At 47.5% G+C, this 25,190-nt stretch overlaps 1 protein-coding gene across 2 annotated transcripts in view; it reads left to right on the forward strand.

The window, feature by feature from the left end:
• The window catches only part of LOC146776434 (thyrotropin-releasing hormone receptor-like), a 508,281-nt gene that overhangs the window by 451,047 nt on the left and 32,044 nt on the right, over positions 1-25,190 (forward strand). For both annotated transcript variants that reach the window (XM_085638955.1, XM_085638956.1), the window contains one exon: positions 1,581-2,004. In XM_085638955.1, the coding sequence (XP_085495081.1) occupies positions 1,581-2,004 (424 nt within the window). The remainder of the gene's footprint in view (positions 1-1,580; positions 2,005-25,190) is intronic.

Genomic DNA, 25,190 nt, shown 5'->3' on the forward strand with positions numbered 1-25,190 from the left:
ATTTAGTGGGATCATTCTGTGGGCATGAGTAGGAGTCTTTGTGTATCCGTAAGGAAGGAGTTAGTGGCCAATTGCTGTTTGGTGATGTATTGAGGTAACATTGGGGCCTGTTGTGTTGTAGGTAGGGAGATTTATATCCTGCAGCAGCGTTAGTGTTTATTTTACATTTATTGAAGGTGGATGCTGTGTGGATCTTGGGTAGAGGAGGAGTGTGATTGTATAACGTTTTATTTCTAAATTCAGTGATTGAGGATAAGCGAGAGCATGTGGCTTTATTACAAGATGTGGTGTGCTGTCAATGGGGGTGCAATTGTGACTTAATGCTGGTATGTTGATGATTAGGGGAAGTATGAGAAGGGACTTTGGTGAGAGTATTGTGAGTGTGTTGCTTGAAATTTCTGCCAGAAACTGTATTGGTGAGAACTGTTTTTTGTGGATTTGGAGTTGCATGCATTGACTGAAAAGGCTTTGAAATCGCTGTCTTGTAGGAAGTGTGTTTTTGCTTGTAGTGTTTGTTTCAGAAATCCTTGATGATTGAAAGGGTAGAGAGATCTCTAGATGAAGTGAGGGATGTTGACAATTTATGAAGGCTATGATAGGGTGAATAGTTGTTTGGGGAGATAAGTGTAAAGTAAGAAGGAATGGGGGTATGTTTAGTGAGCATGCTGTGATTACATAGGTGAGTGGAGAGAGGAAATGGGACATGGGTGACCGTTTAAGAGTAGTATTAGAGTGCAGAGGTTAGTGTGGACTTGATAAGAATAGATGGCAGATGTATTTAGTGGGAGCTAGAGAATGGTAGGGTTGAGGAAAGGGAGGAGGGGAAGAACAGAGGTAAGCAGGGGTGAACTATGGTGTAGTCGTTTTTTTCTATATTATTAGGAATAGTTATAAACTGGGAGGTTGTAGTGTTAGGGTAAGTTGGATAGCTTAATAGGCAAAGGCATGGGTAGATAGATTTATGGGCAGGGTGGTGGGATGTTGAGTGATGAAGTAAGAAAGAATGTAGGTGTGATACTGTAAGGGGAGAGGTGGGCTGTCTTGTGGTGGTTGCATGCTTTTTTTAGATAAATACCATGGAGTAGAGCATGGTACTTGGATTAGTAGGAGAGAGAGACAATGTTTCAGGCCTAACATGCCTAACATGCAGCACCCTTAACCTGTTGACTGGGCAACTTTAAGGTTGTGCTTAAACAGGAGGGGAATCCCTAGTGGCCAGGTGAAATTGATCCACCGGAGTTAGTGACTGTATGTGAAACAGTGTCTAAGTAGCTGATAGGCAATAGTTGTGACTAGTGGCTATAAGACCGTGTGGTAACTAGATGTTATTGAGTTTATTTATAGGTTAGCAAGGCCAGTGTCTAAGTTCACAATAAACCCTTCACGAAAACACTATTTGTATTCAAATGCAGGATTGACCACACCCATGCTTTCCCATTAAAGTGACTAGAAATCCTCCTTGATGTAGTGGGATTGAGAGCCGTGCCTGTACCTTCTGCGATGAGCCAGAAAGGGTGTGATGGGTGGGTGTAACACTATCAGCTGGTTTTCATGTCACAGCTGTTCCTTTGTATTTGCAGATACATTGCTATCTGCCACCCGATGAGAGCCCAGACAGTCTGCACTGTATCCCGGGCCAAGCGAATCATTGCCATCGTCTGGGTCTTCACCTCCATCTACTGCACGCTCTGGTTCTTCCTGGTGGACATCAATGTCAACAAAAACCAGCATGTTGAGTGCGGCTACAAGGTTTCTCGCAACCTCTATCTCCCCATCTACCTGGTGGATTTTGCCGTCTTCTACGTCACCCCTTTGTTTGTGGCCACAATCCTCTATGGTCTCATTGGTCGGATTCTCTTCCTGAGCTCAATGTCCCACAGCGCTGAAAACAACACGGAACGCTGGAGGGAAAAGAGTGCGAAACCGAAGAACTGCTCTGAGGTAGACGCTAATAAAGCTAACAGCCGCACTAAAAGCAAAGGGGCCCTCTCATCTAGGAAGCAGGTAAGAGATATTTAATTTGTCCTACCTACACAATGTTACCATAATTTACATTGAGCCTATTACTAATATTATTATTGTTATATTTTGTTTATATTATTAATATGTTGTTATTACTTTTTTTGCTGTTATAAGAATTGTTATTATTGTTGTTGCTGTTATTACTTAAGTGTTTTGTATAGTGCAGCTGGTGTTGCTTTACAACCGCTCAAGAGAGTCCGGGCAGAGGGACACAACAAAATTCAAAGTGGTGTAAGGACACATTTAGCAAATATGACTAAATCATTATTTAGCAGGATTCTTTCCTCAGTGTCTTTGCAGATCTTTGTTGCACCCAGGCAGTTCCGGATTACCAAATAGGCAAAGTAGGCACCGGCTTATGGGCCCCACTCCTTTTAGGGGTCCCGTGACAATGGATCCAAATAATATTGATTTGATCTTGAAAGAAAATTACTATCAAGCTTTCTTAAGTATTGTTTCCAAAAGATATAAAAAATGAATCAACTCAAAGATACGAAAACTTTGCATTAAAGTCTCTATGGAGAAAATACTGTACTAATGTAATGTACCCATTAACAACTTAAAGTACATAAACTAGAGACATCAAATTCACATAACAGTTTGTCTCTTAAAAGCTCATCTTCTGGCAGCTGTCAGTTTGTAAACAAAATCCAGTGCAATAGGAGATAACTTGTGAGGGGGGCTCCGAAATTTCGACTGCCTAGGTGCCTCCACAGGGTTTAATCTGGCACTGCTCCCAGGTGAGCATTGGTAACTGATTTCCTCTATGCCTTTCATTTACTGGAAAAAAAACATTTTCCTTCTCTGATGGTCATTGCAGGTTTCCTAAAAAATCCCAGAATCATGTGCGACAAATTGATCCAGTCCAAGTTTTTTCTTTGCATTCTCGTACTTCCAATTGCCTGATTTTAAAATATGGACAAGTACCAAAATTGTAGGCTCCCTCATAGATCTGGGAAGCTAGAGAGCGCGGTCGTTTTCCTCCCTGTTGTACAGCCTGACTGCATCCTAAATTGGTTTGCATAACACATGAGGCATGAAGCACAAATGCATCTTTGCATGACTGGTCAAATTCCAGTGTGGCCTAAAACCTCAAGGAAAGAAACAGAAGTAAGTAAACATCTAATTTATTTTAAACAGGATTGATAAACCTCAAACGCTTGGCTTTTGCATGGTGTGTGCTGCAGAGAGCACAACATTCAAGCACACAGTGACATAGGTAAACATACAGTCATGCATGCAGACAGAGCAACAAGCCTACGTACACCCGCTCACACAAGCACACCAGACCGTTTGCCATCCCACTGTGTTTTTGTGCCATGTGAGAGGTTACATTTTTGTATCTGCCTTTTTTTCATGTGCAAAGTGTGCTATTCTCCCTCTCCTATTTTGGTACATTTAATTGAGCAGGCTGGTTGTAGGTGGTGCATGAATGAATGCTTGAATAAATGTATACTGAGGCAGTTCAGTGTTTGCAAATGTCCATTGAATGCATGTACGGTCAGCCTGGGTCTACATGTCTCCACTCACCCATGTTGGATGGACAGGGTCGATGCAAGCAAGGTGCCCTCATTATTGTTCAGTCTGGCTATAAACAGCATTAGCTCTCGAAGGTAGAGACTTTTGGGAGACATTTGAACAGGGCCCTATGGAGGGACAGCAGACCAAAAACATTAATCAATTAGTGCATTTCCTTTGTGGCTGAGAGCATCACATTCTTTCATTAGTGGCTGGGAGCATCAACTTCTATGAATGCAGCATGGCGTTCTATGCCATGCTTACTTATTTCTTTTTTTTAAACTTTTCTAAAGCGCAAACTCGATCCAAAGGTATCAGAGCGCTTCACACAGGCACCGGTTGCGTTACAGACGGACACATTCATTTTGGAGGCATTGGGAGATTAAATGATTTGCCCAGAATAACAAGATATTTGAGCATCCTTGCCGAGACTCGAACCCGGTTCCCCAGCTTCGAGTTCGACCCTCTAACCTAGGCCACTCACTATAGGGCATGTAGCACCCAGACCCATTGGCTCTGACAGCTCTTGTTTCTACATGTGTCAGTGTATATGACTCCTTTTGTATCTATCTGCCCTGAGTTACACTGATGACTACATAGATTGTATTGACGTCTTTGCAGTCTTTTAGCAACAATTGCCCAACTAAACAGTGCAAACGTTTTTGCACCGTCTAGCGATACAAAAGGGCACTTTTGTCAGGCAGTGCAAATGTTGGTGCACAACTGTATAGGCACCTCTATGTAATATAATCTTTCTACTACTCTTTTCTATGCACTGCCCTATTTCTGACCCTATACCGTTATCAATGTATCCTCTTCCTCCGCTCTCTCATTAATCCCAAACCCCACACCTTTACTATGATTCCCGAAATAACCCTTTCTAGGCTTTTCCCTACTCTGCCCCTCCTCGCAACATTCCATACCTCTTTTACTATTCCGATCCCCCAAAACAAGCCTTTCTAAACCCTTCCCTCTGACTCTTCCCCCTCCACATCCCTTTTACTCATCCCAAGCCTCCTCCTACTGCTATGACCTCCAACACAAACAGCAAAAATTGTCTAATTCCTTCTCTGTTCTATCCCTCCACTATCCTTTTCAATCCAAATAACAGACTAACATGTCCACCTCTCAAATTAATTTCATATTTCACTATACTAATTCACCTTTAACCCTTTATGGGTTCCAGAGTATAGTGCTACTCGCCAAAAAGCACTTCAGTACCCCATCAGGGATAGCAAGAGCTATATAAAGGTAAACCTTTTCCCCTCTTCTATCCCTGCGCTATCCTTCTCAATACAAATAACTAACATATCCACCACTCAAATTACTTTCATATTTCACTATACTAATTCACCACTATTTCTTTATGGGTTCTGGAGTAGCGTGCTACTTGGCGAAAAAGTGCTTCAACACCCCATGAGGGGTAGCAAGCGCTATATACAGGCAAATCTTCTTCCCTCTTCTATAACTCCACTATCCTTCTGAATCCAAATAAAATGCTAACAATTCCACCACTATAATTACTTTTATATTTCACTTTACCAATTCACCACTAATCCTTTATGGGTTCCGGAGTAGCGTGTTACTCGCCGAAAAAGCGGTTTGATGCCCCGTCAGGCATAGTAAGTGCTATATAAATGCAATTACAATACAATACAATAACGAATCTTGTGCACAGATTCACTGGCAGCCCCCCCATCTTCAACAATGCCGTAGACATTCGAGACTAATTAAAGAGTCGTTTTTTCTTGCCTCACCCATGAGCGACCAGCAGCAGCTGAACCGAGGTGGCATTTAATTGCAGCAACTGAGGTAAAAGAGATGAGTCAAAATTAGAAAGAAGGAGCTCGTTCCTTGGATACATAGGAATGATGAACTAAAAGGGAAGCAGAACATGCTTCAAGTGCTGAATATTTTATAGAGGTTGTGCTGTTCATTTTAAAGAATTATTCCATTCTACGCATCACTAATTCTCACATGGCCTAGATTCGAACAAGGTCTCTTGCTTTGTACTTTCCTACTCTGTTCTGTTGTCTCCGATTTTAAAATTGATTTAGGATTATTTTCACCACCACCTCTGTTAAGAAGATGTTCTATGCATTCACCACCTTTGGTATATTTTATAGGTCTTGGCTACAAACAGCTTTAGCTATCCTGCGGCCAGAACTAAAGATTCTAGTACATTGCATATACTTAAAGTGGGCTGTGGGTCAGCCCATTGCTCATGATTGGACAGCTTTGTTGTCTATCTCACTGCTCCACTTCTGATTCAAACCTTCCCCGTCTATTCTTGGGTTTGTTGTGCCCAGGAGCATTTTTGACCCATATTGTTATGATTTGATGAGTTGTATCCTTCTACTCCATACTTAGAGAAATTATTTTTTACTTTATATCAAGCACCCAATGGACTTGCAGGCGTTTCCTTTCTCTTTCTCTGTGTTTTGATCCCTCCTTGCCCATTGTCTGGGAGTGCTCCCTTTGGTTCCTTCCCGTTCCCAATGCTCAGATCCCCTTTCTACACCCTTTGATATATAGTTATAATTAGAACCTAGTTTCCATAGGAAAAGCATTTTTTTATTTGCTAATAACTGTGGCGTCGGCTCCCTCCCTGTCATAGCAAACTGTGGTTTGGGTTTTGAAAGCGAGAGTAGGAAACCTGCTCTTGCTTTCAAAATCCAAACCACATTGCTTTTCCACAAGGGGAGCTGCATGTTAGCAGCTCCCCTTGTGGAAAAGCAATGCCGGCTCCGGCAGGAGGCAGGGAGCCGGCGGGACCGTGGGGGCATTGGGGCTCCCCCCACGGTCCCCAGTGGTGAAGCCTGGCCCTGGGGGATGGGTCCCCGGGGCTAGGAGTGGCCCAGGAGGTGGGCCACGTGGCCCCCTTCCATCAATAAATAGAAACATTTTTATTTATTTTTAAATGAGGCTCAGCCCCGGGGGATGGGGTCCCCGGGGCCACTTGATGCCTTAGGAGGGGTCTACGCAGCCCACCTCCTTTAAAAGTATTAAAAAAAATCAAAATGTGACCATGCCCCGGGGGATGGGGTCCCTGGGGCCGAAATTAGCCTTGGGAGGGGGGCTGTACGGCCCCCTTCCCGTTTTTATTTTAAAAAGCAGGACCTGGGAGATGGGTTTCCCGGGGCCCCAAATAATTTAAAAGGAGGGAGCCACACAGCCCCCCTGGAAAAAAAAATACATAGAAAAGCCAGTATCACCGCAGAGGCCACGTCCCCCTCAGCAAACACGCCCCCTGGCGCGTTGTAGGTGGGAGAATTAATTCCCCTTGAATACTGAGGGTCCCTGGGGGCCAACTATCCCACCAGGTACCTCCAGTATGCGCCAGGGAGCTGCATCGCAGAGAGGTGTAAAAAGGGGCATGGCCTCTGAACAACTCTCTGCAGCGCAGCTCCCTGTCACATACTGGAGGTACCAGGTGGGCTAGTTGGCCCCTAGGGACCCTTAGGATTCAAGGGGAATTAATCCCCCAATTTACAATGCGTCAGGGGCGCTTTTGCACAGTGGTGCACGTAGAGGGCGGGGCCTGACATACCAAGTGTGCAAATGCACCCCCTGGCACATTGTAAATTGGGGGATTTAGTCCCCTTCAATCCTGAGGGTCCCTGGGGGCCAACTAGCCCACCAGGTACCTCCAGTACGCACCAAAGAGCTGCGTTGCAGAGAGGTGTAAAAAGGGGTATGGCCTCTGAACACCGCTCTGCAACGCACCTCCCTGGCGCATACTGGAGGTACCTGGTGGGCTAGTTGCCCCCCAGGGACCTTCAGGATTCAAGGGGACTTAATCCCCTAATTGAAAATATGCCACAGGGCACATTTGCACACTTTTCACATCAGGCCCCACCCTCTCCTTGCACCACTGTGCAAATGCACCCCGTGACCCGTTTTAAGTTGGGGGATTAAGTCCCCTTGAATCCTGAGGGTCCCTGGGGGCCAACTAGCCCACCAGGTACCTCTAGTAAGCACCAGGGAGCTGCCTTGCAGAGAGGTGGTCCAATGCCATGCCTCCTTTTTACACCACTCTGCAACGCAGCTCTGTGGCGCTTACTGGAGGTACCTGGTGGGCTAGTTGGCCCCCAGGGACTCTCAAGATTGAAGGGGAATTAATCCCCCAAATTAAAACCCACCAGGGGGCACGTTTGCACAGTGGTGAAGGAAGGGGGTGGGGCCTGATGTGACATGTGTGTACTTGTGCAATCACTCCACCAAAACCTAAGCACTTATAAATTCACCATGCACTCTCCTTGCAGCACTCCAATCATCCAGTCACTACCCATGCACTCATGCAATGACCCATGCACTAACTCATGCACTGCTACAATACCCTGAGCAGTACCCATGCAGTCCAGCCATTGCCCTGTCACTACCCATGCACTCCTCCAATCACCCAGAGAGCACCATGTACTTATCCAATCACTCCGCCAAAACTCAGGCACTTATAAATTCACCATGCACTCTCCTTGCAGTACTCTAATCTTCCAGTCAGTACCCATGTACTCATGGAGTGATCCAGGCACTAACACATGCACTGCTACAATCCCCTGTGCACTACCCATGCAGACCTCTAACCACCTACACAGTACTAATTCACTCCTCCAATTACCCAGGTTGTAGCCAAGCACTCCAGAAATCCCTCTGTCACTACCCATGCACTCCTCCAATCACCCATCCAGCATCATGTACTTATCCAATCACTCTGCCAAAACCCAAGCAGTTATAAAATCACCATGCACTGTCCTTGGAGCACTCTAATCATCCAGTCACTACCCATGTAAAAATGCAATGACCCAGGCACTAACTCATAGCAAATACAGAGGAGTTTATGCTCATTACAGGGGTACCCCAATGCAGTGTTCCCTGGTGTATGTGGGTGTTTTCACTGTATTCTAAGTGTCTTTTAGCATAGCACTGGCTCCGGTCCTGGTTAGTCAGAGTCAGTTACCACCACTACCCGTCACTAAAAAGTTGGGGGCACTGGAGGACTTTTGGCTCCTCTGTTGGTTCTTTCTGCACATCTCTTGCTTCTTCCTGCACTTTTCTTCGTCTTTCTGGATTTCTGTTGCCTCTTTCTGCAATTGTCTTGCTTTTTGCTGCGCTTTTCTTCCTCTTTCTTCACATGTCCTAACTTTGTAGGCATAGTTAGAAATTAGCATTTAAAAAACCATTGAAATTCACTGAAAAAACCATAGGTTTCAGGTACGTCATAGTTAGAAATTAGCATTTAAAAAACCATTGAAATTCACTGAAAAAAACATGGGTTTCAGGCATGCTATAGTTAGAAACTAGCATTTAAAAAACCTTAGAAATTCACTGCAAAAAACCATAGGTTTCAGGGACGTTATAGTTAGTTGGACATTTCACTTGTAAAAAACCATAAAAATTACCCCGTTATAGTTAGTTCAGCTGACTATAACTCACGCCCCCGCAATGCACTGCTGATGACGTCACATATTACATCATTCATGACATGGTCAGTGACATCACTGATGACATCACTGATGACATCTCAAATGACATTACGGGGGTGGTGGTACGCTCCGTACCTACGGGGGTGGGGGTACGCTCCATACCTACGAGGGTGGTGGTACGCTCCGTACCTATGGGGGTGGGGTGGGGGTACGCTCCGTACCTACGGGGGTGGGGGTACGCTCCGTACCTACGGGGGTGGGGGTACGGCACGGACATGGGGGGGTGCTGGGGTACGGCGCAGATGTGTAGGGATGGGGGTATGGTGCGTACCGGGCCTCCTTTTCGCCGTGCATCGTGGCGTACTTAGCTTGTCCGGCACTTTTTGGGTCCCGTAAAAATATTGCCGTGCGAAGTGCTGTGGTTACAAATCGTACTTGCTGGTCCGTAAAACGCTGCCTGACTCCGTGCGGATGTCGCCTACGCGGTGTCCCGGATCGGAATTGTGGGTATGTTTTAGCCAGTCGGTGTTTTTTACGATTCGTACAGAAATGGTGTTTCTGTACGAATCGTACTTGCAGGTTTGTAAGGTGTTTTTCCTGGGTACTAGTCGGATGGAGAAAACGCTCCGTCCAATGGTTCGTACCCGGGTTTTACAGGATCGGAATCGCCACCTTAGTGTCTGGAGTCGGCAAATTGAAAACAAGAGGAGGGATACTGATCTTTCATCCCTATGTGCCAAAGAGTTTCTTACTTGTAATGTGCCCTAAATGGGTCCGGGGCATTCTTCAGAGCTGATGGTGTAATCTGAAGATAATGTTATAGTGAAACAGGCTATTTGGTAGACGAATTGCATTGAGATTTTCTGGCCAAATGTAAATAAATGCTGTTAGAAATGGGATTTCTGGCTGGCTGAGGCTTGCGCCAAAGCCAGGCAGAAACCACCACTCTAGTCAGGGCAAGGAAGTTACACGCCAAAGATAACCCCTGCTCACCCCCTTGGTAGCTTGGCACGAGCAGTCAGGCTTATCTCTGAGGCGATGTGTAAAGCGTTTGCGCGCGCACCCGGCAACAACACCCAAGGCCCACCACAAAGGAAACTCCACACAAGGTATTCTATAAAAATAGCCTTTGTATTATACACAACACATTAGATAAAAACACACACTTTACAATGTGCCAACAGGCACGGGCAGAATTTACAAGGGATTATATATACAGGGGACAGGGCCACATGGACCACTGTCAGGAATTAGCACTTTGTAGAAATAGCACTTAGAACGTAGGAATAATATTTTAGAACATAGCACATACAATCACTGTAGCACTAAAAATAGAACATATAGCACACAACCAGTAACTACTGGTAACCAGGAAGTACCACCTACGCAACTCTAACCACCTTTAGGAGTACCACGCAGGGAACTAGGACCTTACTAGTACCACCTGTACTAGGGAGAAAACAACCACCTAAGTATCACTCTACCTGTAGGGGTCTAAGCACATAAACACAGGATGCATAAAATACATTTAGAGGTGTAAGGAAATAAACACATGATGCATAAAAACATTTCAGGTGCAGGAAAGGAACAATAGCGCCAAAACTCACATTAGCCACACTGTGGCAGTCCCTAGGCCAACTGGCCTTAAAGGGGCAAGGACGCCCTGCGTCCAAATGTTAGGGCAAGGCTGCGCAAGCTGCGCCAGCCAACACACCGAGGCCACAACCTAAACGTTGCAGCTGCCCACTAAGTGCTGGGCAGCTGTAGGACAAGGAGTGAGGGCACTACTGTGCCTTTGGAGCCCTCTCTGAGCTATGACAATGGGGCTGCCTTGGGGGCCTCAATCAAACAACCACGGCGTTGTTGGAGTCCTGCTCAGGGACTCAAGATCATCAAAGAATTGCCCCCGTCGTCGGAGCCTTTGTGCTCTACACAACTTCTGCCCCCGTGGAGCCTCGTGGGCTCGTGAACCAGGAAATGCCTCCTAGAGCCTTCTAGGCTCGAGAAACAATGGGGGCAAGGTGGGAGTGGCCCGCTGCCATCTGGGGCCACTCGAAACACGGAAGAAGTGCCCCCGTAGGCGTGGGAGCGGCCCGCTGTCTTCCGGGGCCGCTCTGGTTGTGAAAGAAATGCCCCCGACGTTGGAGTCCCACACGGGGGACTCTTCAACCCAAATGACCCTGTTCGCTTAGAGCCTCCCTGGGCTCTTATCAAACACTGGGTGCCTCGTGGGAGCGCCCCCGCGCTCAGCAACCTCCTCGGCTGCTTCGTGCGCCCTCCCGGCCAGAGCCCCACTCACCGGGAAGGAGGTGCCGGTCTCAGTCACCGGCCGCGTTAGGGTGGAGTCCCGCTTGGGGACTCAGGAGGGCGACGCTTCTCTCCCCTGTCCGGACGGCGCTTCTCTCCTCAGTACCCCGGGGCGCAGGGTAGGCTCCTGCCGGCTCCGGGGCTTACAACCAAACGCGAGTCCTCGGTGGGAGGCGGGGTAGGCTCCCGCCCTCCTACTTCCGGTCCTGGGTGTCCCGGAGGCCCGCCCTCGGCCGCCTGACTTCCTGTGAGCCCGGCCGCGGCGGTGATTTCCAAACTTGGCAATAAGAGGGGTAGGCTCCCTCGCGATGTGAAATATACGGCGGGGTGGGCACCCGCCGTGAAATTACGTCAAATAAGCGGGGTGGGCACCCGCCAACGACCCCGGCAATGTCCCTGGCAGGGTGGGCACCTGCCAGAGGAATTCAGACTCTGTATAGACGGGGCAAACGCCGGGTGGGCACCGGCTGTTAGAAATAAAGCGCTCCTGAGCGCTAAAGGAAAATAAAAGCGCTTCCAAGCGCCTAGGGACACAGATAGAGCACTCCCAGCGCTCCAGCCCAAAAAGCACCACAAAGTCCAACAAAGTTCTTCCCTGCATGCAGCAGGGCAGGGGTGGGGGGCAAGGCTGGACCCAGAGCCAGCTCACTGGGCCTCCAGGCAGGGAGGTAGTCCAGGTGGCGGTCCTCTGGTCCAGCAGCAGCAGCAGCCCCCCCTCAGGTAAGATCCTGGCAGAGAACAGTTTCTGTGGGGACACAGCCCCATTTTTATACAGCCAAACCCTTTGTTCTGGGTTCAGGGTGAGGGGGAAAACCAGTCGCAGCTGGTTGGGGAGCACCCTTGATGTGCTCAGCCCCTCACTCTATTCACTGGCAGGGCTAGGGTCGTCAGTCGCACCACAGGGGGCGGGGCCAGCATTGTGTTTGGAAAACCCTGTCCTATTCAGGACCCAGGTGGACTCCTCCCACCCATCTAGCTGCTGATCTCCCCATTCACCACTGGGTGACTCATCCTGACACTGGGGAATCCCTAGCCCGTCACATGACACGACCAGCCAATCACGCGACAGACACACTGCACACCGAAGTGCCCACTTCTAGAAGTGGCACTTCCACACTAGGTACATGCACGCCGCACACATCATCGCGCAGCATTCACTCCCACGAGTCCGCACATACCAAACTCGGGCCTGCACACCCCACGCATCAGGAACTACTAGGGACACATACATTCCCCATGCATTCCTATGGGAGGGCAGGCCTATCTCACCCCATGCACTCAGAGCACGCACGCACTTTACCCTGGGACACAGGGAAAGTGCGCAGAAACCAAACAATCACCACACCAAGTCACCAGTAAAAATCAAAAAAGTTCAGGGGTGAACCTGCCAGAAGGGCCAAGTCCAACACAACCCCCTTCCAGCCAAAACGCAGGGCAGCCCAATCACCACCGTGATGGACTTCCCTGCTTGGGGCGATAGAACACGGACGCGGGCCCGCAACTGCAGGGACACCCTCCGGTTCTACGCCACGGCAAACTCATGGAATTCTTTCTAACACCACTGTCTGGACCAACTGGGCTACCCCACTGGTACTCCCAAGTTGTCCGCGGCCAAGACCAGGCCCTAGGCCACCCAGGTGCCACTGGTCTTTGCCTAACCACAGAGTGGGGGGTAGTAACCCCTGGCACATAGCGGCCATTCTCCACTCTTCCTCTCTGAAAGACAGGACTAGACTGCCACTGGTTCTCCAGCCTAGGGTCTACACCCTCAGGCGGACCAGGAGTCTCAGGGAAGGCTCTCCTCCCCCTACCTCTTCTCCTAGGGTTCCTCCTCCTCTGGCGAGGGGTACACCTAGAACGCCATTCCAACCCAGGGTTTAACCCCTCAGGTTGTACCGGGGGCAGAGGTGGGCTCTCCCACCCTCTGCACCCCCTTCCAGAACCCTGCTCCCTACCAACTGGGGCGGTACCTCTGGAAGAAAAACTGGTCGGGACGCTGATTACAGACGACCCACCCTTCAGGTCAGGCTGATCCCGAACCTGGCCTTCCAACCTCCGGCCTAGAACCTTTGGTGGAATAATTGCCTGGCACTCCAGGACTTCTGGGGATCTCCACTCCATCCCCCTGAGGCTATCAAATGACACGTATGTCGAGCGACTGTCTGTCTGGCGCTGATCTCCCGTCCCCTGTCCACCTGACAGTGCGCGGAGATCCCCCAGAACAGAAGTGGTGTCACCCTGGTCACTACACGGGAACCTAGCCCAACTGGGAAGTCCCTGACCCACCGGCTCTTCCACTGGGGAACTCATCCCCCAATCACTCACGCTGGACTCCTGTACCCTCCCTACCGGAGCGGTACTGCCAGACTCCAGAACCACAGGAGCCCTGGTTACAGGTGCCCCAGGTCCTCCACTCACTAAGAGATCTTCCTCAAGTGGACTAACAGGACAGCCTAGGTCCCCAACTTGGTGTTCCCTCATGAAACCATCCAAGTCCTGAGGCAGGGTTTCGGGCGTCTGGGGACCCTCGGTCACCCCCTCACTCCTGCTCCACTGAGCCAGGCAGTGAGCCCCTACACCCTCCTCGCTATCCTGGGACCTAGCTGGGCTACACTGAGCCTCCTCCACCACGCTGGGCTGGAGGATCTCTGACCCACTATTGTTGGAATCACTCACTAATGACACTAGAGAACCTCTGGCCCTTTCCCAGCGGTCTGCTTCCTCTGCAAGTTCAAATGGACAAAAAGAGTTATACCTCAACAGGTGTTGGCGCAACCCTGGAGAACAACTACTGAGCATCTGCTCCTTGATAATCATATTTAGTACTCCATCCAAATCCTGCTCCGGGTTAAACACCAACCAGTCCACCAGTGCATCATGACATTCCTCCACAGCCTCCTCCCAAGACTGGTGAGACAGCTTCTTACTGCCCCTGAACTTCAACCTACATTCCTCCTCTCGGGAACAAGGTACCACACTCGGGGGACTGGGACTCTCTGTACTGCACTTTATATCGCTGCCCCCCCTGGACTCCACCCTCACTGGGGAATCCAGAAAACTACCACTATACTCAGGGGACAAGGAAAGGGATGAGGCGCTATCTCCTACGCTGGACCCAGCAAGGGACTCCCTACCTACGGGGTCCTCACTCTCTACTGGAGTCCAGGTACTGTCATCTTCTTCTAAATCTTCAGGGCTCCCCACGGACCCACCACCCTCCAGGTGTGAGGCCCGGGCCCTTTCTTCCTCACTGCGCTCACGTTCCCATTCATCTGCTTGCCATCCAATCATGTAGTTCCTCAATTCGTACACCGTGTCTGACTCGCTCACCCCTATGTTTCTCTCTCTACAGAACCTTTCCAACTCCTGCATACTGTAATAAACTAGATCACTGAGATCAAAAGCAGGCTCCATTCTGGCAGACGTTCTAGAGAAAAGATCACACAGGGAACCTAGGGGTCTGAGCTTAACAGGAGTACACACTTCACAAAAAGATTCAGCAAGCTCTCTAACCCAGAGAACTCACACTCACTTGCCTAGTGCCACTCACCACTCATCCACACACAACCCTCCCCTCGGACTGGTAAGGCAGTTTCTACCACCCCTGATTCCTCAACCTGACCACCACGTGACACAGGTACCAACTCTGGGCGCAGGGCGGGGGACAAATGTACAGGACACTATTACGCTGCCACCACTGGATCCCACCCTCTGGTGAATCCAGAAAACACAATGCACTAAGGGGGATGATCTACCCTCCCGAGCTAGGGACACCTAACTCACAGTGCACAAAAACACATTTCCAAGGAAATGACAATTAAAAACAATTTTAAAACAATAATCCCTATACCATGTGATTTATCTAAATGCAGAGTTTTGTAGTGCGGCCAGTTGCCGCTGCGGTACAGCGCAAACGCAAGTCCAAATCCCACCGCTGATCACCAATGTTAGAAATGGGATTTCTGGCTGGCTGAGGCTTGCGCCAAAGCCAGGCAGAAACCACCACTCTAGTCAGGGCAAGGAAGTTACACGCCAAAGATAACCCCTGCTCACCCCCTTGGTAGCTTGGCACGAGCAGTCAGGCTTATCTCTGAGGCGATGTGTAAAGCGTTTGCGCGCGCACCCGGCAACAACACCCAAGGCCCACCACAAAGGAAACTCCACACAAGGTATTCTATAAAAATAGCCTTTGTATTATACACAACACATTAGATAAAAACACACACTTTACAATGTGCCAACAGGCACGGGCAGAATTTACAAGGGATTATATATACAGGGGACAGGGCCACATGGACCACTGTCAGGAATTAGCACTTTGTAGAAATAGCACTTAGAACGTAGGAATAATATTTTAGAACATAGCACATACAATCACTGTAGCACTAAAAATAGAACATATAGCACACAACCAGTAACTACTGGTAACCAGGAAGTACCACCTACGCAACTCTAACCACCTTTAGGAGTACCACGCAGGGAACTAGGACCTTACTAGTACCACCTGTACTAGGGAGAAAACAACCACCTAAGTATCACTCTACCTGTAGGGGTCTAAGCACATAAACACAGGATGCATAAAATACATTTAGAGGTGTAAGGAAATAAACACATGATGCATAAAAACATTTCAGGTGCAGGAAAGGAACAATAGCGCCAAAACTCACATTAGCCACACTGTGGCAGTCCCTAGGCCAACTGGCCTTAAAGGGGCAAGGACGCCCTGCGTCCAAATGTTAGGGCAAGGCTGCGCAAGCTGCGCCAGCCAACACACCGAGGCCACAACCTAAACGTTGCAGCTGCCCACTAAGTGCTGGGCAGCTGTAGGACAAGGAGTGAGGGCACTACTGTGCCTTTGGAGCCCTCTCTGAGCTATGACAATGGGGCTGCCTTGGGGGCCTCAATCAAACAACCACGGCGTTGTTGGAGTCCTGCTCAGGGACTCAAGATCATCAAAGAATTGCCCCCGTCGTCGGAGCCTTTGTGCTCTACACAACTTCTGCCCCCGTGGAGCCTCGTGGGCTCGTGAACCAGGAAATGCCTCCTAGAGCCTTCTAGGCTCGAGAAACAATGGGGGCAAGGTGGGAGTGGCCCGCTGCCATCTGGGGCCACTCGAAACACGGAAGAAGTGCCCCCGTAGGCGTGGGAGCGGCCCGCTGTCTTCCGGGGCCGCTCTGGTTGTGAAAGAAATGCCCCCGACGTTGGAGTCCCACACGGGGGACTCTTCAACCCAAATGACCCTGTTCGCTTAGAGCCTCCCTGGGCTCTTATCAAACACTGGGTGCCTCGTGGGAGCGCCCCCGCGCTCAGCAACCTCCTCGGCTGCTTCGTGCGCCCTCCCGGCCAGAGCCCCACTCACCGGGAAGGAGGTGCCGGTCTCAGTCACCGGCCGCGTTAGGGTGGAGTCCCGCTTGGGGACTCAGGAGGGCGACGCTTCTCTCCCCTGTCCGGACGGCGCTTCTCTCCTCAGTACCCCGGGGCGCAGGGTAGGCTCCTGCCGGCTCCGGGGCTTACAACCAAACGCGAGTCCTCGGTGGGAGGCGGGGTAGGCTCCCGCCCTCCTACTTCCGGTCCTGGGTGTCCCGGAGGCCCGCCCTCGGCCGCCTGACTTCCTGTGAGCCCGGCCGCGGCGGTGATTTCCAAACTTGGCAATAAGAGGGGTAGGCTCCCTCGCGATGTGAAATATACGGCGGGGTGGGCACCCGCCGTGAAATTACGACAAATAAGCGGGGTGGGCACCCGCCAACGACCCCGGCAATGTCCCTGGCAGGGTGGGCACCTGCCAGAGGAATTCAGACTCTGTATAGACGGGGCAAACGCCGGGTGGGCACCGGCTGTTAGAAATAAAGCGCTCCTGAGCGCTAAAGGAAAATAAAAGCGCTTCCAAGCGCCTAGGGACACAGATAGAGCACTCCCAGCGCTCCAGCCCAAAAAGCACCACAAAGTCCAACAAAGTTCTTCCCTGCATGCAGCAGGGCAGGGGTGGGGGGCAAGGCTGGACCCAGAGCCAGCTCACTGGGCCTCCAGGCAGGGAGGTAGTCCAGGTGGCGGTCCTCTGGTCCAGCAGCAGCAGCAGCCCCCCCTCAGGTAAGATCCTGGCAGAGAACAGTTTCTGTGGGGACACAGCCCCATTTTTATACAGCCAAACCCTTTGTTCTGGGTTCAGGGTGAGGGGGAAAACCAGTCGCAGCTGGTTGGGGAGCACCCTTGATGTGCTCAGCCCCTCACTCTATTCACTGGCAGGGCTAGGGTCGTCAGTCGCACCACAGGGGGCGGGGCCAGCATTGTGTTTGGAAAACCCTGTCCTATTCAGGACCCAGGTGGACTCCTCCCACCCATCTAGCTGCTGATCTCCCCATTCACCACTGGGTGACTCATCCTGACACTGGGGAATCCCTAGCCCGTCACATGACACGACCAGCCAATCACGCGACAGACACACTGCACACCGAAGTGCCCACTTCTAGAAGTGGCACTTCCACACTAGGTACATGCACGCCGCACACATCATCGCGCAGCATTCACTCCCACGAGTCCGCACATACCAAACTCGGGCCTGCACACCCCACGCATCAGGAACTACTAGGGACACATACATTCCCCATGCATTCCTATGGGAGGGCAGGCCTATCTCACCCCATGCACTCAGAGCACGCACGCACTTTACCCTGGGACACAGGGAAAGTGCGCAGAAACCAAACAATCACCACACCAAGTCACCAGTAAAAATCAAAAAAGTTCAGGGGTGAACCTGCCAGAAGGGCCAAGTCCAACAAATGCAAACAGTAAGATGGTGATGGATGGAAGCCTTCAACTAATCTCAATCACTGGCAATCGCTTGGGGCCGCTTCCCAATCCATCATTTTTCATCCATCATACCACCTCAGTTTGTACAAGCGATATGCAAATCAGCCTGGACAGTGTTCCTCATCGGAACAGTCCAGTCGGAACTGCCAGACCAGATGGAACACAGGCAACCTAGGACCGGTTTTGTCCTAGTGATTGGCTCCTCAGCAGGGGATATCTTTGTTCCAGTGGTGAAGGTAGCCCAATACCCACAACAGGGCATACCCGGCGCACTTAAGGGTGTCAAAAGCAAAAACAGCAAGGTGATGGAAGGAATGCTTGAATTATTCTCAGCCCCTGGCAATTGCTTGGGGCTGCATCCCAATCCATCATTTTTTGCCCCCATGCCACCTCAGTTTGAACCCAGCCATATGAACATCAGTCTTGATCCTGTTCCTCATGGGAGCAATCCAGCCTGAACTGCAAGGCCAGCTCCTCACTGAATCGGAACACAAGCAACCCAGGACCAGTTTTGCCCTTGCTATGGGCTCTTCAGCCAGGTATATCTTGACTCCAGTGGCACAGTGAGCCTGGGACCCATGTCTGGGCACACCTGGCACACTTAGGGCTCGAGCTATTGCAAGTGGCTGAAATTAATTCAAACATTCCATCCATCACCTTGTTGTGTTTGCAAACATAAATAAAAGCATTTTCACTTTTGGGAGAGTGACAGAGCCTTTCTTGCAAGGAGGGGAGAGGAGCAAATGGCTTTTTTCTTGCCAATAACTTTGTCACCATTTGATAAATCTCCAGGAAACTATGCAGACCTATTCTTTTTTCTATATTGGTTTATGATGCAAAGTTTTGTGGTGAATAATTAAGACTAAATTAAATATAGCTCGCCCCTTTATTATGCACAGTGTTCTTATAAATTATACAATTCTGCATGCCATGAGAGTGGATATGAATGGTATGATTCAACATACTATAAGTGATGGAATATGAAAGTGTGTAAGCAATGCATGGGGCGGGTACGAGTTATATTTAATTTGTTCTGGCTAGTGAGTTGCACTCTGAACAGTGGTGCACAAGTTATAGTAAGTTTTGGGCGGGGAGCGAATGCTAACTTTAAGTTATAACTTTAACTATAACTTTGGTCTTTCCAATGTTTGTGATTGACATAATACATTCTATTTTCCTAACTATAACTAATTTTAAATCTTTGTAATGTATATACACACACACACACACACACAAACACACACACACCCCCGGCCGGCCATGGACATGGGAGAGCTCGTCCCAGACCCGCGGCCCCAATATTTCGAGGGGTGCAGCAAGGAGCTGCCTGACTTAATGTCATGCAAACAGCAGCTCGTCCATCCCACTTGGTTTCAATTGCGTCCCATTAAAGACTTTGTAATTAGTCCTTAATGTACCTCAATGTAATTGTGAGCACCCCATCAACCCCCTGCCCTCCTCCCATTGTTCTCACATCTCCTGCCATCATACCACAATGACCCCCACCCCCACAAGAAACACCAAATTTTATTTCTGCCGAGGGCTCTTTCCTGGTCAATCCGATTTGGGCCTACTGTATACACAAGTATGTATAAAGTCAGATTTTAAGCAAATAGGGCCTCACAGATTGACACAACTGTCAAATAATCGCTGCTTAGAAGTTAAATATAGTTGGTCAAATTGTGTGTGACAATGAGCAATGCCTGGTTTGTTAGTGTGTCCCCTTCCAGGAAATGCAATGGCTGTGGTGGTAACCAGATGAGGGCCTGAACGATTGGAGCTGGGGCACGGGCCCAATCTGGGCCTCTCTAGAGGTGCCTACTGAGCAGCAGTGGTCAAGAATATAGTGACTGAAAATAATGTGCTGTAAGCTTTAACCCTGTCTGTATTCTGCAGTTCTGCTGCTTTCCTTCGTTCAAGCCCCTCAGTAGCTGGTAGGAGGCTGTTGAGCAGGTTTTGGTAGCGAAATATGAATACATAAGCGAAAGAATCTATAAATGGGACACCCTTTACACGCCCCTTCCAAATACCGATTCTGTATTTATTCTAAAACCCAAATTGCAATTCTGTAACATGTTACTGAATTGCAATGTTGATTTGGTACAATTAAAACAGCCATTTTGCCATCACAAAGGCTCAAATTGGATCTTTGCGTTTGTAAAATTGCTTTATACATCAGGCCCTAGGTTGGGAACCTGTGTTTGCTGTTATTGTTTTCAGGGATTTGCACCATATGACATCATGTTATTCATAGGATTCGAAAGAAAAGAGGTCAATAACCAGAAGATAACAATCGATCTGGCCGAGTCCTACTGCACAGCTTGAGTTCCACCAGTGTCCATTGTATGGCAGTAAATGATTTCTTGGAGTGCAGTGAAAGTACGAGATTATAATTAGTGTATACAACCTGTGACTATGTCATTAAGTAGAATCCCAGGAGGGAAAGGATGTTAGGAGACACAGAAGAAGCCACTGGGGAAAAAAGTCTCCCTGCTTTACAATGAGCTTCTCTTTTCAAATATTTTCTTCTGCCTTTAGCCTCTTGTCCACTGCAGACACATACTGAAGTTGGTCAAATTGATCTGTGAGTTGTGTAATTGCAGGCATTCAGCCTGCTATTGGATGCCAGCCTTTTGGCTTTGTTGATTCTAGTTTTGTTCTATCATTTCTTTTGATAAAGCATTGCTGTGGGAGCTGCAGTACCCTCCACAAAAAAAAAATGGAAAAAGCTAAAATATTTGTGGGTCTCAAAATGCATACATTGCCACACTAGTCCGTGGGACTAAATGAATCGGCTTTGTTTGTGGATGTGCTCTTGTGAAAGGGCTGAATGCCATCGCTCACTGTGAAAATAGTCAGTGGCGGGGGTGGGCTGACCCATTGCCCCATGCTGTAATCTGTAGTGGGCGGAAGAAAAATGTGAATGACACAACAGACCAATGGATGAAGACAGCTGGCTGAAAGCCTTTTTAAATTAGTACATTATATAGATAATTTCGCTAAAATCAAAAGGTCTTATCTAAAACCGTCCTAAAAAGGGGTCTGCACTGCAATAGGAACTTTCTTATTGGTACAGGGGTAGGAAGGGCTACAGTTTATTTTACCCTAATCCCTGAGGGTGACTTGTAAAATACCCCTGTGGACTTTGTAGATTGGGGAATGTCCTCAGGGAGACTTTTTAGGGCCCCTGGTATCTGAGAACTGGGGTGGAGAGATGGATGCCGAAAAGAAATTGCCGAAAAGAAATCATTGCAACTGATATCCCATCTTTGTTAAACTGAACATCTGGCTGCTGAGATCTGTTGAATTGTAAGCATGCTGCAGTAGGCAAACGTTGGTAACTACACATTATGGCGTGAAGTGTGAAACTGTGCAAATGTGCTCAACTTTGTGGGTTTAATTAAAAATGCAACCACTTCTAGACTTGGGCAGCAGCCTCTGCAGTTTGGTTGCACACTTTGGGTTTTCTTGCCTCTAACACATCAAGACCAAAGTGGAGTGGAACCAATGCCTGAATATTTCTTACTGTACTTGGACTAGACGGATGGCTGCAGGTTGATATGTGTCTGTGTGTGGCTGGCAGGCCTGCGTTGCTTTACCTATTGCTCGTCTGTGGGACAAGGCTGCTTCTGGTGATTTCTAGCATTCAGGACATCTACATCACACCTACAGTGCTTTTTGTAGAATGCAATGTCATTTCCCAAACATGTTGTATTCATACTGATTGATATTGCCTCCTCTAGCCACATAGTAATGGTTCTAGACCCCCTCACAGTCCTAAACATTTTAGTGGGGCATCACAAACACCATAACACAGGTGCACAAGGTGAGTAATGGCTACAAATATACCAGAAAAACTAAAACACAGCTCAAACGTTTGCAAGAAGAGCAAGTCAATTGCAGATTTTGACTACAACTGCAACCTTTTAGATAGTTAGGGCTTTATTTAGACTTTGGAGGACGGAATACTCCCTCAAACCGCGAGTGCTATGCCTTCTGCTGTATCACACCGTAGGCTGTAATGCACTTGTAATGCGACAGACAGGACATGCACCACGTTGGTGCCGCAGAATTCTGTCAGCCAATCTCAATATGTGGCATGACACCAGAGGATGCCGACGATGAAGCATGACACTATTATGTGTGTGAGGCTTCCTCTTCCTCAGAGGATGGCTTTCCCACTCGGCCTGACAGAAGCCCTTCTATGTCCATTTGGTGCAAGTGTTGGACACTTTCCTAAAATTTAGAAAACTGTTTTCCTTGTGATTTTTGCTTTCTTCTTTCTTGGTGAGCCCCTGTACCTTTTTGTGGTGTGCTAGATACATTGGAGGAACACACGGGAGCCTATCTTCCACCTCTCTATTTTGTGATAATAGCCTGACACCAATATCCTTGAAACAAGCTTGAAGGCAGGTGGAAGAAGCACCATCTGTGGCTGGAAATAGAAGTCTGTTATGTCTGAGTGACTGGGTTGGCGCATTTGACGCACCTGGCTGCTTCCATCATCATGGGGCCCGTTGAAATAAGCCGGCGCGCTAAAATTTACCAGCCCGGCGCGCGATCAGTCCCAAGATGAAAGGGACATGATGAATGCAGCATCTGCACACTGACTGGAAATGTGGAGCAGGGAAGATCAGTCAGGCGAGGGCAGAGGCTGCATCCAAGCCAGCATGTGCCAGCTGGTGGGGGGGAGCCCATGAATTGTCTCAGTGGGTCAAAACTTGGAACCGGCCCAGCCTTTGCAGGGACCGGTGCACACAAGATTTATTTTCAATGTATGCATTCTGACTCGCTGGTTATGTAAGTGCTCAATGGCCTACTTGGAGGCGAGAGCACAAACACACGACGACGCGCAAACGAAACTGTAGAGACCATTGTGCCGGGGTCATTATATTCAAATATTTAGAAGAAAGCACAGAAATGTTAGTAGCTTTCTCCGGTCTAGGATCTGCATACATTGTTTTCTGGTATATTTTTGGTGCCATCATGAATCCTTTTAGTATAATTTGTATGTAGCATTACCACATTACCGCTACATAATGCCTCCTTGGGTTAAGATGATATTTTTAAATATTTTATTTGAACAGAGAACAGTACAAAAAACAATAACAGGACACAAGGTATCAAACGAAGATGCAGACCAAAATAAATTGTTAAATTAATGTTATGGCAACGTTTTAAACACTAGAGTTTACTTATTTACATAGTATTCTTGCCATAACATTCATGCAATAATTGCCCATAACCCATGCAGACTAAAATAATGTATTAAGTGTCAGTCAATAAATAGGTAAACACGGATTTCACAAGAATTAACAACAAAAAACCAAACAATACAACCTAAAAATATCCAGAATCAATTTTACACCCATTTTCATACTATTCATATTATAATAGTCTAGTCATATTATAATAGTCTAGCTTCATAAGGCATTCTAAGGTCTGTTCTTCTACATAAAAATTTAGCAGGTGAACAATGAATTTTCTACAGGCCTTTTCCTAGAGTAGATATCCAGATTCATTCTGGAAAATATTTACCTTGACCCTCACCTTATGGTTTGACACAATATGTGAGTAAACATAATTTTCCCAAAATGCTTCAAGTCAGACATTTTCAGAACTTTTCTGCGGAATACAGTTATTTCCCCACCGCATTAATATTATATTCTCTACATCAGTACAGGGCCCATGGTTGCTAGAGTCAGTGTGATACTTATACCACTATTACCCAACTTGTCGCCCACACAATGCTGGCTAACTCCTAGATGCCAACTAACACACTGCCCACTTGGTCCTCACATTCCTCTCTTTTACTTAAACCCATAGGCAATCAGGCTGACTACTTCAGTCAGCCAATCAAACATCAATACTCAGCATATGCTTCTAGAGTGCATCTCCGTTGTTACAGTATGTATTGGTTGTGGGTGAAATAAGCATGAGCAAAGCCAACAAGACTGGGGTTTGTAGAGGAAGTGTTTGGTAATAGTTGGGCAACATAGTGTGTGTTGCTCCCAGCTGCCCTAAAAAGAAAATCATATCATGAAAAGCTGAGAGTAGGACCCCTCCACTGAACAGACTTAGCAGAGTTAAGCTGCACCTGCAAATAAGAGTACTATTAAAAGCAGTCAGAAATGAAGTTTTTGTTATGAGTTATGAACTTAAAAGAACACACAGCAACATATTGTGTGGTAGATACTTTTGATAAAGGCAAATATATTCATGGCAGCTTTAAGAAAACCTATATGAGTGCATGCCCTTACTTTGTGAACAGCAAAGCTGTAAATACAAAATACATTAAAGTGAAAAAAATAAACGTGCAGAAGTGAATGGTGAATAGCACCCTGCCTTAATGAGAGACCAAGGCATCCAAACAGAAAACACTTTCTAAAGAAAAAAAGACATGAAGCAGCTTGAAATATCATCAGATCAGGAAAGTAAATACATCAAAACACACATTTGGTCTCAAGCTGTGTCGGGCATCTGCAGTCTAACAAAAAGACTAATTGATAGCCCACTGACAGAATCCTAAATGGAACACAACTAGAGCAGTGTAACCATCCTGCAAATGTCATGGTCGTGATAGAAGAAATGACATACCATGAAAAGCGCATGAAAGCTAATAGCTGAAAGGGGCTGATCCAAATCCCACTCTGTCTCTACTACATCTTATTGTACCTATTTGATGTGCGGATAATTAATATTGATGGCAGTATATGGATGGTAATTAGTATCAAAGTCATTTTAATAGTGGCTACCATAATAACAAAGTTGTGACTATCGGTGCTAAGTATATATTGTTTGCTTTTTAACAATAATGTTGAGGTTTTAAATATCTATTACTTTATTATTGTGTTTTTGATATTGAATTTATATGTTTGTATGGATTAAAGAATCTATTTTATTATTTTTTTCAAATATTCCTAATTTTGTTTTTAATTATCTTTTACTGTTTTTTAAAAGTTTTTAGTTTGATATTTTTATTTGTTTAATTTATTATATTTGTGATTGTAATTTTTTTAAAGTTGTTTTTATGAGATTTATTGGGGAGAGACTCAACAATGCTTTACATTATTTATTTATTTATTTATTCAAATGTATAATTGTCTTTTAATT

This window comes from Triturus cristatus, chromosome 12 (assembly GCF_964204655.1).
Source record: "Triturus cristatus chromosome 12, aTriCri1.1, whole genome shotgun sequence".
Lineage (NCBI taxonomy): Eukaryota > Metazoa > Chordata > Amphibia > Caudata > Salamandridae > Triturus > Triturus cristatus.